Here is a 12,771-nt window from a genome sequence, read left to right on the forward strand (position 1 = left end):
ACCGAGGTTCTTATTTTTGGTGGAAACAGGGACATTTGGTCCTCTGAGTGGTGGCCCCCTTCTTTGGGAGTGTGCCCTGTACCTACAGACTTGGCCCGTAATCTGGGAGTTATGATCGATCCCGTTCTCTCCATGTCTCAGCAGGTTAATAGGACTGTTGCTACTTGCTGGGGTATTATCAGGATCCTTAGGAAAATTAGACATTATTTGGCTCTGCATGCTCGCAAACAGATTGTTGTTGCATTGGTCGCCTCACGGCTCGATTACTGCAATGCTCTCTATGCCGGCATAAATAAGGACCTCGTGCAACGTCTACAAATAGCCCAGAACGCGGCAGCCAAAAGGTGATTTATTTCAGCTAAATTTGAGGTTTGCAGTGCATTCTGGGTAAGGAAAAGTTGGGGGATCCACGCAAGCCATACCTCCCTGGGATCCCCCAGATGTCTAGTTTTCAGAAATGTGTGGGTTTGGTAGGTTTCCCTAGGTGGCCGCCGAGCACCGGGCCAAAAACCCAAGTGACCCCCCTTGCAAAACCAGGTCGTTTTGAGATAGGCAATTTTCATGTCGCCGCACTACGTTGTGGGCCCTTGCCTGTCGCAGGTACTTGGGCCTCCCACACGAGTGAGGCACCGTTTTTATTGGGAGACCCGGGGGAACGCTGGGTGGTAGGAAATTTGTGTCAGCCCGGTGATGCCACAGCGTTCCCACACAAAAATGTGTGAAAAAGGTGATTTTTTTCAGCTAAAATTGAGGTTTGCAGGGCATTCTGGGTAAGGAAACGTTGGGGGATCCATGCAAGCTATACCTCCCTGGAATCCCCCGGATGTCTAGTTTTCAGAAATGTGTGGGTTTGGTAGGTTTCCCCAGGTGACCGCCGAGCACCGGGCCAAAAACCCAAGTGACCCCCCTTGCAAAACCAGGTCGTTTTGAGATAGGCAATTTTCATGTCGCCGCACTACGTTGTGGGCCCTTGCCTGTCGCGGGTACTTGTGCCTCCCACACGAGTGAGGCACCGTTTTTATCTGGAGACCCGGGGAAACGCTGGGTGGTAGGAAATTTGTGTCAGCCCGGTGATGCCACAACTTTCCCACACAAAAATGTGTCAAAAAGGTGATTTTTTTCAGCTTAATTTGAGGTTTGCAGTGCATTCTGGGTAAGGAAATGTTGGGGGATCCATGCAAGCCATACCTCCCTGGAATCCCCAGGGTGTCTAGTTTTCAGAAATGTGTGGGTTTAGTAGGTTTCCCTAGGTGCCGGCAGAGCTAGGGTTCAAAAACTACAGCTAGGCACTTTGCCAAAAAAAGTTCATTTTTCACTGCAAAATTGAGGTGTGTCCACTATGCGTTTTGCGCCGTTACCTGTCGCGGGCACTAGGCCGACCCACACAAGTGAAGTACCATTTTTCTCTGAAGACTTTGGGGAACACTGGGTGGGTGGAAATTTGGGGATCCAAGTAGATTCCAGAACTTTCCACCACAGAAATATGGGGAAAATGTGTTTTTTTGGCACTTTTTGAGGTTTGTAAGGGGTTCTGGGTAACAGAACCTGGTGGGACGCAGTCAAGTCACCCCATCCTGGATTCCCCTGCGTGTCTAGTTTTCAAAAATGTATAGCCTTGCTAGGTTTCCCTAGGTGCCGGCAGAGCTATGGTTAAAAAACTACAGCTAGGCACTTTGCCAAAAAAGGGTCATTTTTCACAGCGCAACTGAGGTGTGTCCATGTTGCGTTTGGCGCAGTTTCCTGTCGCGGGCACTAGGCCAACCCACACGAGTGAGGTACCATTTTTCTCGGAAGACTTTGGGGAACGCGGGGTGCGTGGAAATTTGTGGATCCACACAGATTCCAGAACTTTCCACCAGAGAAATGTGGGGAAAATATGTTTTTTTTGGCAATTTTTTAGGTTTGCAAGGGATTCTGGGTAACAGAACCTGGCGGGAGGCAGTCAAGTCACCCCATCCTGGATTCCCCTGGGTGTCTAGTTTTCAAAAATGTATAGGTTTGCTAGGTTTCCCTAGGTGCCGGCAGAGCTATGGTTCAAAAACTACAGCTAGGCACTTTGCCAAAAAAGGGTCATTTTTCGCTGTGAAATTGAGGTGTGTCCACGTTACGTTTTGCGCCGTTTCCTGTCGCGGGCACTAGGCCGACCCACACAAGTGAGGTACCATTTTTCTTGGAAGACTTTGGGGAACGCGGGGTGGGTAGAAATTTGTGGATCCACGCAGATTCCAGAACTTTCCACCAGAGAAATGTAGGGGAAAAGCGTTTTTTTTGGCAATTTTTTAGGCTTGCAAGGGATTCTCGGTAACAGAACCTGGTGGGAGGCAGTCAAGTCACCCCATCCTGGATTTCCCTGGGTGTCTAGTTTTCAAAACTGTATAGGTTTGCTAGGTTTCCCTAGGTGCCGGCAGAGCTATGGTTCAAAAACTACAGCTAGGCACTTTGCCAAAAAAGGGTCATTTTTCACTGCGAAATGGAGGTGTGTCCACGTTGCGTTTTGCGCCGTTTCCTGTCACGGGCACTAGGCCGACCCACACAAGTGAGGTACCATTTTTCTCGGAAGACTTTGGGGAACACTGGGTGGGTGGAAATTTGGGGATCCAAGTAGATTCCAGAACATTCCACCACAGAAATATGGGGAAAATGTGTTTTTTTGGGCAATTTTTGAGGTTTGCAAGGGATTCTGGGTAACAGAACCTGGTGGGACGCAGTCAAGTCACCCCATCATGGATTTCCCTGGGTGTCTAGTTTTCAAAAATGTATAGATTTTCTAGGTTTCCCTAGGTGCCGGCAGAGCTATGGTTCAAAAACTACAGCTAGGCACTTTGCTAAAAATGGGTAATTTTGCATTGTGAAAATGTGGTGTGGGCACGTTGGGTTTTGAGCCATTTCGTGTCGTGGGCACTATGCCTACCCCTACAAGTGAGGTACCATTTTTATCGGGAGACTTAGGGTAATTCAGATTTGTAAAGGAACTGTTATTACCTATTGACTTTCGATGCATTTCTGCCTTCCAAATGAAAGACATTGTGTAAAAAAGAAGTCATTCTAAAAAATGACTGATAATTCTCATGCTAGTATGAGTATTCCCAAATTCGGAAATGTGCAAAGATCTACTGTTTCTAAACTCTATATTTTGTTCCCATATCAGAAATACATAGGTGTCTTTCATACCGATTTTTCCATGTACACATTTTTACAGAATAATTACTATATACCCGGTACATAATAAAAAACCATTGCAAGTTGCTGCTCAGTTTTTAGCTCTGGGTTCATCGGGTTCTTGGTGAACCTACAAGTCCTATATATCCCCACAACCAGTAATGTCCATCGGATGTAACGGTATATTACTTTCAAAGAGCTGTCATAATTAGAAGTTACAGGTGAAAACGTTGACACAAAAGGCGATTTTTTTCAACAAATGTTCAATTTATCCTATATTTAACTGTTAGTTTCTATAAAGAAACCTTGATGGATCTACACAAATCACCCCTTGCTGAATTCAGAATTGTGTCTACTTCTCTAAAATGTATAGCTTTCTAGGATCCATTATTGCTTTTGTACCCATTTCTACCATTAACTGGAAGGAGGTCGAAAGCACAAAGAATAGCAAAAATAGGCTCTGTCCCAGAAAAATGCCAAAACTGTGTAAAAAATGTTGGGGTTCTGACAAAAGTCTAGTATCCCCTAAAGGCTGGGAAATGGTGATTTCAGCCCCACAAACCCTTTTTTGTTAACACTTGCAGGGAAAAACCCAGATGCTTTCATTTGCAGCCCGTTCTTCCCATTTTTCCCCCAAAAAACTAAATTTTGCTGTATTTTGGCTCATTTCTGTGACCCCTCCAGAGGAATCCACAAACCCTGAGCACCTTCAGAACCCCCATGATGTTGGAAGAATAGGACACAAATTTGGCGTGGATACCTTATGTGGTCAAAAAGTTACAGGGGCCTCAGCGCGCACTACCCCAAATAGCCAAAAAAAGGCGTGGCACAGGAGGGGGAAAAGGCCTGGCAGCGAAGGGGTTAAAGTCTCCCCCAAAACAATCTGTGTACCATCAGGAATGCAAGTCCTATTCGATGCTTGTTCTTTTAGAAAATCTTGTTGGTCTCCATTTGGTGCATCTATATTACATTAAAATACTTCCATCTTTACATATTTCATAAACTACCCACCTACGCCCTTTGTCTATCTTATTAGATACTATATAGATATCAGCTGCCTTGGCTTCCATGGTTAGGACACCCTTTTTCTTACCCATTGCTGGAAGGCAAGCTACAACACCTATCCAAATATTTATAAAGTAAGAAGCTTCTCTATCTTGGCTTTTGGTCTCTTGAAGTAACATAATAGTGCCTTTCAATTTGTGGAGATAATCTGTAATTCTTCATCTCATAACTGAGTGGTTGACATCCTCTGTATGTAGTGTAAGAATGTTAACATTCTTTCTAATCTGAGTTATAACTTAATGCAATAGACACGGAACCTAGAATACATTTACCGAAAGGCCTAAGAGAAGAATGTGTGAGTTTAAGAATCAAACAATTCCCCCATGAGAACCACAAGACTTAAAATATAAAGGAATAAATACCGGGCAAGTTAGCAAGTATCCACAGAAAAGTATAAATAGTTGGAGGGAGACAGAGAAAAGAATAAATATAGAATGAATTAAAATGATATGTATGGGGTAACAAGGTTCAAATAAGATCAATGCATGTGATCCCACCAAAGCATTGATAAGAATAAATAAGTAAAATATCAAATCCCCATGCCTAAGACCCATCTCTCTCCAACTCTCCTCAGTAAAAAGACTTGAAAATGTGGGGAAGAACACAAGATACTTCAACAGTGGAAGGATAATAAACATCCATAATATCGGACATTGAACTTACACATGCATTGGATTCAATACATGTAGCACTTGTGTTAAATTTGGATTTGGCAGTACAAATATCTCAGGTAAGTATAACTGTTAAGGGATTTAAGGGGAGGAGACACAATCCTATTAACCTTAAAGGGCTGAACCGACAAAGAGAAAAAATGGAAAACAATAAATTGTTCCTTGTAAGTGTAGTGTAGTTCCTATATCTCTGAAAGGCTCTGCGCATTGGAATAATATACACTATAGTTTTGACATAGGACTGAGGTCAGTATGTCTCTATCGAGTACATTAAACTTAATTACTTGTGTGTGCCAGCTAACTCAGAGGTCACTAGAAACTTCTTGAATATACAAGAAGGGATTAGTTTCTGACAACCGCATAAACATGATAGCTTTGTTTCCCTTAGAGTCGGAACAATCTCAGAACCGTGGAAACAATAGATAACAGTTTCACTCAGTCAGTCGTGCATGCTTAGTTTCTACAGAGTTGCACAGAAATAGAGAAACGGGCGTTTCAATAAAAAGGGTTTATTGAACAGTCTTATTTCTCATGCAAGAGATATGAACTGCTACAATCATAAGACAGGATGCGAAGTACAATACGTACAGGGTTAGCAGTAAGATAAAATAATACTGAAATAGCATGGTTTGTAGCTATGAAATATATTCATAAAAATACATACATAAATAACGACTAAAATGTGAATACTCATCTGATGCTTCTAAATAGTTCTAACCCAGTGTACCTAACCTAAATGTAGTACGTGGTAAGAAGTAGGTGCTGTTTTCTAAAGTATAACTAGCTATAGTTTTAGTTTTGCCAAGAGTTGCCAAAAGTTTCTCTAAGTTCTAGTCTGCTCCATACCTTAGAATGTGTGAGGTTGGAATCTCTTTCCGGGACTCGATCTAACACCCCGCAAGGGGAGTCAGAAACACTGGAGCTGGATTCTCTGCGAGGAGGATGACAGCATCTGGTCAGTGCATCAGGCGGGAACTCGATCTCCTTCCAAACTTGTAGAGGCGAAACGCAAGTAGGCAGTCGAGCTGGACTGTACCGGAACCGTGGTTTGCCAGGGCAAGTGCAGGTATATTTATACCTTGAAGGTGTTTAGGAATGTCTGTATTGACGTAAACGTTGGGCATCGGAATGTCATGAATGAACCCCGAAGGAATAGATGTTCATGCATAATAAATGAGTTCCTGGAGAAATCAATATCCAAGCAAGGGAAATTCCTTAAAGGCTTAAGAGTCTGGTTTTCCAAGAACTCGTTGTGACGTGGATTGACGGATGTAGGAGACCATGCCTGTATTTGGTTAGCTTGGACAATGCCTAAATAAGGGCTGGATTTTCTATGCCTAAATAAGGGCAATATGAACTGTACCTATATAAGGGCATAAATCGGGAAACCTATATACGGAATCTAAATCTACACAACATAAGGATACAATAAATGTGTGGCTTGTTCAGTAGTTAGCTACTCAAAAGAATAGCATGGCATATCTCTCAAATTGGTTTCAAATGGTTAGAGATAGCGAAGTAGAAGGTTAAATATCAATCCAGAGAAAGATGTACCATTAAAGTGACACTTCTATTGTGATTATGTAGAACATTAGTTCCTTATTTGTCTTTATCCAGTGATGAGCGAGATTTTAGAAAGGAGATGTCTATATCTAATTCATCCAGTTCATCCAAGAACGTCTTCAATTTGTTATCGGATCCAAAGATACGTGAGGATCCATTCAGTGAAATTCAAAACCTTGATGGGTCTTTAAAGGAAAACTATACATTTCTGGCTCTCATTCATGGTCGGAATGCTCAAAAAGGTTTCCCAGTGTCAACACTTGTTATACCTGCCATCTATTGGTGTGGTATCCTATGTCTTTTTGCCTCTGACCTCCTGTTTTTGACTGTGAGTTGTTGATGTTAGGACTCTGAGCACTTCACCACTGCTACTAGTGGGCCTGCAGCACTGATTAAGCCACCCACAAGAGTCGCCCTGCAAACATTTCTCAGGCCTACCATTGCAGTGTCTGTGTGTACAGTAGTTTTAAACCGTCATTTCGACCTGGCAATTGCACCGACTTGCCAGGCCCAAACGTTCCCTTTTATTACATGTAAAGCACCCCTAAGTTTGACCCAAGGTAGCCCCATTGGCTAGGGCGCAGTGTATTTATAAGGTAGTACCTGTACTGTTGTATTTTACATGTCCTGGTAGTGAAATACTGGTAATTTCATGTTTTGCTACAGCTAGGCCTATTTCTCCTATAGGTTAGCATTGAAGCTGCCTTGTAACATTTTACAAGTGTATCGGCTAATTGGGAGCATATAGAAAATTTGAGTTTTGTGTCTCTGGACTCACAATTTAAAAACACATCTTTTTGTGAAATTGGTTTTTAAAATTGCAAGTCTGAAAATTGCACTTTTAGAAAGTTGCCATTTTCTTACTTTAACCATTCTGTACCTCTGCCTGTCTCTGAATACATGTCTGGGTCAAGGTGACAGTTGGGCTGTTTGTGAATTCACTTAAGAAATTCACATAAAGGGAGCTGAGGTGGGCCCTGCATATCATGATGGCGTATCACCACGCTGATGGGCCTTCCTGAGCTGGAGTGGTGGGAGGAGTAGACACCGACACCTGAATTGGGCTATACCTGTCCTTTCACAAAGAAGTCTCCACTCTCAGTAGTGTGTCTTCACCCACAGCAGAGAAAAACAGGGTCTTCTGCACTACAAAGACTTTTTTTTAAGTTTGCCTACTTTAAAGGATGAAATGGATATAAGTACTGGGTCTGTGACACCATAAACTCAGAACACTTCCAGGTTAAGAACATTCTGCCAGGAAGAAAAGTGGATAGCTGTCAGGAGGGACAGCCACTTTGCTGCTTGCTTTGCTGTGTTGGACTGCTGCTTGCTGTTTATATCCTGGGAGTGCAAGGACTGTACTTAGCTTTCTACATCCTGCTTCCAAGGTTCTCCAAGGGTTAGGGTTGAGCTTGCCTTCTGTTAAGAAGTCTCAGCGCCATCAAAGTCTTTGCCTGCAATCCCTGGGCCCTGCTGCTGAGGAGTCATACTTGCCAAGTAATGCCAATTCCAGTTCCTGGGCCTTAGAAGTGAGTTTGGAGTGGTACTAAGAAGAAACCAAGGCATCAACACTGATTGACTTTGGAAACGGCCCCTGTCTGCAACTCTGATGCCATACCGCTGCCTATACTGGAGCCATAGTCCTGCTCAATGCACCGTCCGTAACTTGCACCATAGACTTTGATGACGACGCAGCACCTCTGAAGCTCTGCCACTACACGAGTCTCAAGCACCACACCACGGAAGTCAGTGGCACATGGCTCCGACTCAGATGCCTGTGGCCTGGTTCGACATCGATGCCGCGGAAACCAACTCCTTGTGGCTTAACGCTCGACACCTCATGGATGCCGCTCTACATTGAGGAACCGTGGTATCACACCGACATCTGCAGCATCACCTCCCCTGCAGCAGTAAGGAACCAATGCATCACCTCTCCTGCCCGGCAGTATGGAGCAACACATCACCTTCCCTGCAACAGTAAGGAGCATATGCTGCAATGGCCTCTGCGACGCCTCACCTCCTCTCTGTTTTGCTGCGCCTTTGTTTTTCACAACACCTCTAAGGTACTGTACTGGGGCCTGCCCAACTCCATAATTGGCCCTCGCTCCTTTGGGGTCGGACTGATTTTGTGGACACGTCGACCATGACCAAATAGCCCCGGCTGGAGCTATTTTTTATTTCTACGAGCTACACTTGATTTAATCTTTAAACAGTGATATCTTGATTTGTGTATGTTGGATATTTGTCATTTTGGTCTTGTTTTATTCAGAAAAATATTGGCTATTGTTCTAAACTGGGGTGGAGTCCTTTTGTAGCGTTTTCACTGCATTACTGTCTGTGTACAACTACTTTACATATTGCCTCTGGGATAAGCCTGACTGCTCTGGCCAAGCTATGAAAGGGGGTGAGCAGGGGTTATCTTAGGTGTGTAACTTACTTACCCTGACTGGAGTGGTGGGTTCTGCCTGGCTTAGGTGCATACCCTAGCCAACCAGAAACCCCATTTCTAACAACTTGATTTGGAATAATCCCAGGAAATATATATTTGTATTACCTTTCTACATTATGTGGCTGTTTTTCTTCATGTAGTTCAGTATCAGGTCCATTGTGTGAAATCTAAGAGGTTTACATAGACTTGGGCTCAGATTTTTTGCTTAGTATGGGTTTAGCTGAGACTCTGTTGGCCCTTTCCAAATCAAAGTCCCCCTTAAAGGGCAGAGCTGCCATTTGAATAATCCAAAATTCTAAAAATGTAATACAATCATTAAAGTTATGTTCTTCTGAGCCTACTGGAATGCCAGAAATATGCAGGTTGCCTCTTCTGATCTTTCAAGTCTGAAACCTCTTTCTGTAATGTGTGATTTATCTGGAAGAGTGGTAAGTTGTTTAACATGTGTTGATTCTCTGTCTTCTACATTGCTGATTTGATGCTCAGCTGCTGCAAATCTGCAATTGATCTGTTTAACTTTGGCTTTTGTTTAAATATCCATTTGAATGGTTTCCACATTGTTTTTTGTAGATTATGCTAGATCATGTACATCTTCAGTTTTATAAGTATAATTTCCATTGTGTTTGTCGAGTCAGTTATAGTTTTGATGGGAGAATCAGTAATCTGTGGTTCTGCCCTCATTCTTTTCATCCTCAATTTTTCTTCCTTTTGTTTCTTCTCGGCAATGGTGAGGATTAAGATGGTTACTTAAGCAAGTATCTTGAGGTTGATTATTAATGTCATCACAGACCGTGTTGGTGGGCATAACCAAATAAGCTCAAGACGAGTATGAGTTATTGGCAGTAGGTGAATGAAGTCATAAAGGACTATAAGATGTATTGATGATCCTTGTAACTGACCCATTATGAGATGAACCAATATGAAAATGTTTATAGACATGGATGAATGAAAGTTTGTTTGGTAGGGTTTCATGGTCCAGACTGGGCTAGATTTTATTGCTTTTAATATACATTTTGGAGTACAAAAGCTGAGCTGGAACTGTTGGGTGTGATAATAAACATAGTTATTAGCTGATTGATTAAGCACAAATCAGTCTCCAATGGTTATAATCAATACAATCTCTTTTTGTAGGATCACATTGCCCAAAATGGACCAAAAGTAGCCCAACATCCAAGGACAATAAAAACATAGTCCATGCTCCTTTATACATGTAATACGGGTAAACATACTGGCAATCCTCCTTAAATGTCCAGGTATTAACAAGATAAGTGTGACAGAGTGCTCATCAAATATGTGAGATTGAAGTGAATCCCACATCAGAGACTCTCCTTCTGATCATGGTGAAGGGAGAACAAGCATGCTCTCAAAATAGCTACTGAACTTACCTTAACTAATACCAAACAACAAATGTGCATCTCTCGTGATCCACCACTGTATTTCTTCTTCAGACAGCTGAAGAGTATATTCAGGTCACCACAAAAAGTAGCATATCGTCCACTGCAGTAGATCTGCCAAATTAGGTGGCCATCTTCCTCCACGATTTGACAGTGCCTACCCAATAGATTAATTGTTTTTCAAATTTGTATCCAGCAATGCTCAAAAGTGTGATTTCTTCAGGACTATACACCCAATATTAAAATTTTAAATTGTGATTACTTTATTAAGCAGTTCTCACACAACTTGTTCGAAAAATTACAATGAGCCTCTCCATGGGTTCTAGTAATGGTTTCAAATGAATTGATGCATGGGTTGTGGTGAAGGCAAGGTGGGGATTTGTAAATGAATGCAAAGAATAGGAGTGGCCAGGCAAATCAAGAGGTGGGGAGAAATGAAAGAGTGCACTGCTAGAGCGATATGATGTTCTGAGAGGGTTCTCAACCCGGACCATGGCACAAATGTGTTTTCTTCTGCACCCCCTCAATGAGAATCCCCGATGTTCCTTCTCGATCCACACATGCAAAATAACAACTACATCCATCTCTTCTTACATGAATCTGCACTCTAGTGTGAGACATGGGACCTCATTTTCCACTTGATTTTTTTTGTAACTCATTTCTGTTTGCTGTGATGCAAAGATGCCTCAAATCATCTTATTGCTCTCATGTGACTTTGTAAGGTTAAGTGCACCAAAGAGGCCTCACCAACTTTGGAGGACCCAATACATTTTGTCAACAACCCCTGACTGTGGAAAGAGACTTCCTGTTAACATATTGTACATCTCTACGGTGTTGCAGTAGTTCTTACCCACTACACTTTAGAGGTACATAATATTGTAAAGTTCATCTTCATTCAATAATCAGACTAATTCTATATATGAAAGTACTCTATGGGTATTGTGACCTAATCAAGTTTTGAAATGGAATATTAATATGTTTTGTTAATATTTCACTTCATACATTTCTTAAAAAACTGTTGTTCACAAGGCAAATATGATTAGGACATGTGGATGAAAATTTAGTATCTTGCTTGTAGCTCACATGTTCTTATCTCCATCAAACAAATATTCTGTTAACTTGCATTTACATTTTTTTACAGAGACATTTTTCTGTGTTTGCTGTCAACTTCCCATCAGCAGATGCCCTTGAAACGATCTACAGCAAGATCCTGGGTTTTCATTTTCAGCAGCATTCCTTCAGTGCCTCTGTGCTGAAGAGTAGCCCATCCATGATTCAGGCAGCAATATGGCTCCATCAGAAGATGGTTCAGAACTTTCTTCCCACTGCTATAAAGTTTCACTACGTCTTTAATCTTAGGGATATGTCCAATGTCTTCCAGGTATGTTGGTGCACCTTGAACAACCATATTTAAACAAATCAAATCTCTTACTTGGCAATCTTTTATTAATGAACCTAAAAGCTTTAATTCCTAATGGATTTGCTTTTTCGAAACCAAAAATAGAACTTTGTTTTCTCTTCGGCCATTGGCATATCAATAGTTCCCATGTAAATGTATTCTGTTGTATTCCTCTTGTAAAGCTTTCACAACATGTGTCTATCGTTCTTGATTGTTTACTGCACTTGGTGATTTGAAACGTTTGATTTTACCTGTGGAACGAAAGGTGCCATCAATTTTTTGGTGGGAGTTTTCTCCCCTTTTTTACGTGAATCTCATAGAAGCTCACATTTAAGATATAGAAACTAATTTTGATTGCAATGATAGTCAATCGATGGCCCAATTATAGCCAAATTATAGTATGGTAGACAGCAGGAGCTACATGAAAAAACAGAAAAATATTTCCCTTGTTACACACCAGAAATTATTTCTGAGCAGTTCTTTGTTAAGAATGTCATTCATTCGGGCCAATGGCAATGTCACTGGTCTAGTTCCAAATCCAACATAGATCCTGATGGTTTGGATTACAAGTGTAGGGAGGGTGCTGAACACTGGATATGTTTGAACTGTTGAGGTGGACACCATGTTCCAGAAGACAAGAAAAAGATATGGTGGAACATTCACAGTGATGACTTGTAAAACTTCTAAAGACCAATGTCACTAGAAATTCTTCCTTAGTTACATATTATTTTGTAGGACAGATTAAAGTCTCATACAGCATTAAACAATGGTAAGTAGTTCAAATGTATGAATATTTACACAATGTCTTGTTCACTTGTGGATTCTTGTTTTATACAAAACGATACCTTTCACATTAAATGGTGTATCTTTGGGAGCACATCTGTTTAGAGGCTTGGAATAAAAATAAACAATATGTAACCCAATTGACTCTAAACCCTTATCACAGCCTGTTTCACGGCATAAAGTTTATTTACTGATTTATTCATGTTTCTTTGTCCTTTGAATCAGACCCACTAGGGAAGCAGAGCAGTATAAATGATGGCAGTATTTTGTAGAAAAATAGAGCAGAAA

At 41.6% G+C, this 12,771-nt stretch overlaps 1 protein-coding gene across 1 annotated transcript in view; it reads left to right on the plus strand.

Annotated features, from left to right (window-relative positions):
- The window catches only part of DNAH11 (dynein axonemal heavy chain 11), a 3,007,685-nt gene that overhangs the window by 1,618,269 nt on the left and 1,376,645 nt on the right, over positions 1-12,771 (plus strand). Inside the window, exon 49 of the mRNA XM_085631597.1 lies at positions 11,443-11,682. Within this exon, the coding sequence (XP_085487723.1) occupies positions 11,443-11,682 (240 nt within the window). The remainder of the gene's footprint in view (positions 1-11,442; positions 11,683-12,771) is intronic.

The sequence above is a fragment of the Triturus cristatus genome, chromosome 10 (assembly GCF_964204655.1).
Source record: "Triturus cristatus chromosome 10, aTriCri1.1, whole genome shotgun sequence".
Taxonomy (NCBI): domain Eukaryota; kingdom Metazoa; phylum Chordata; class Amphibia; order Caudata; family Salamandridae; genus Triturus; species Triturus cristatus.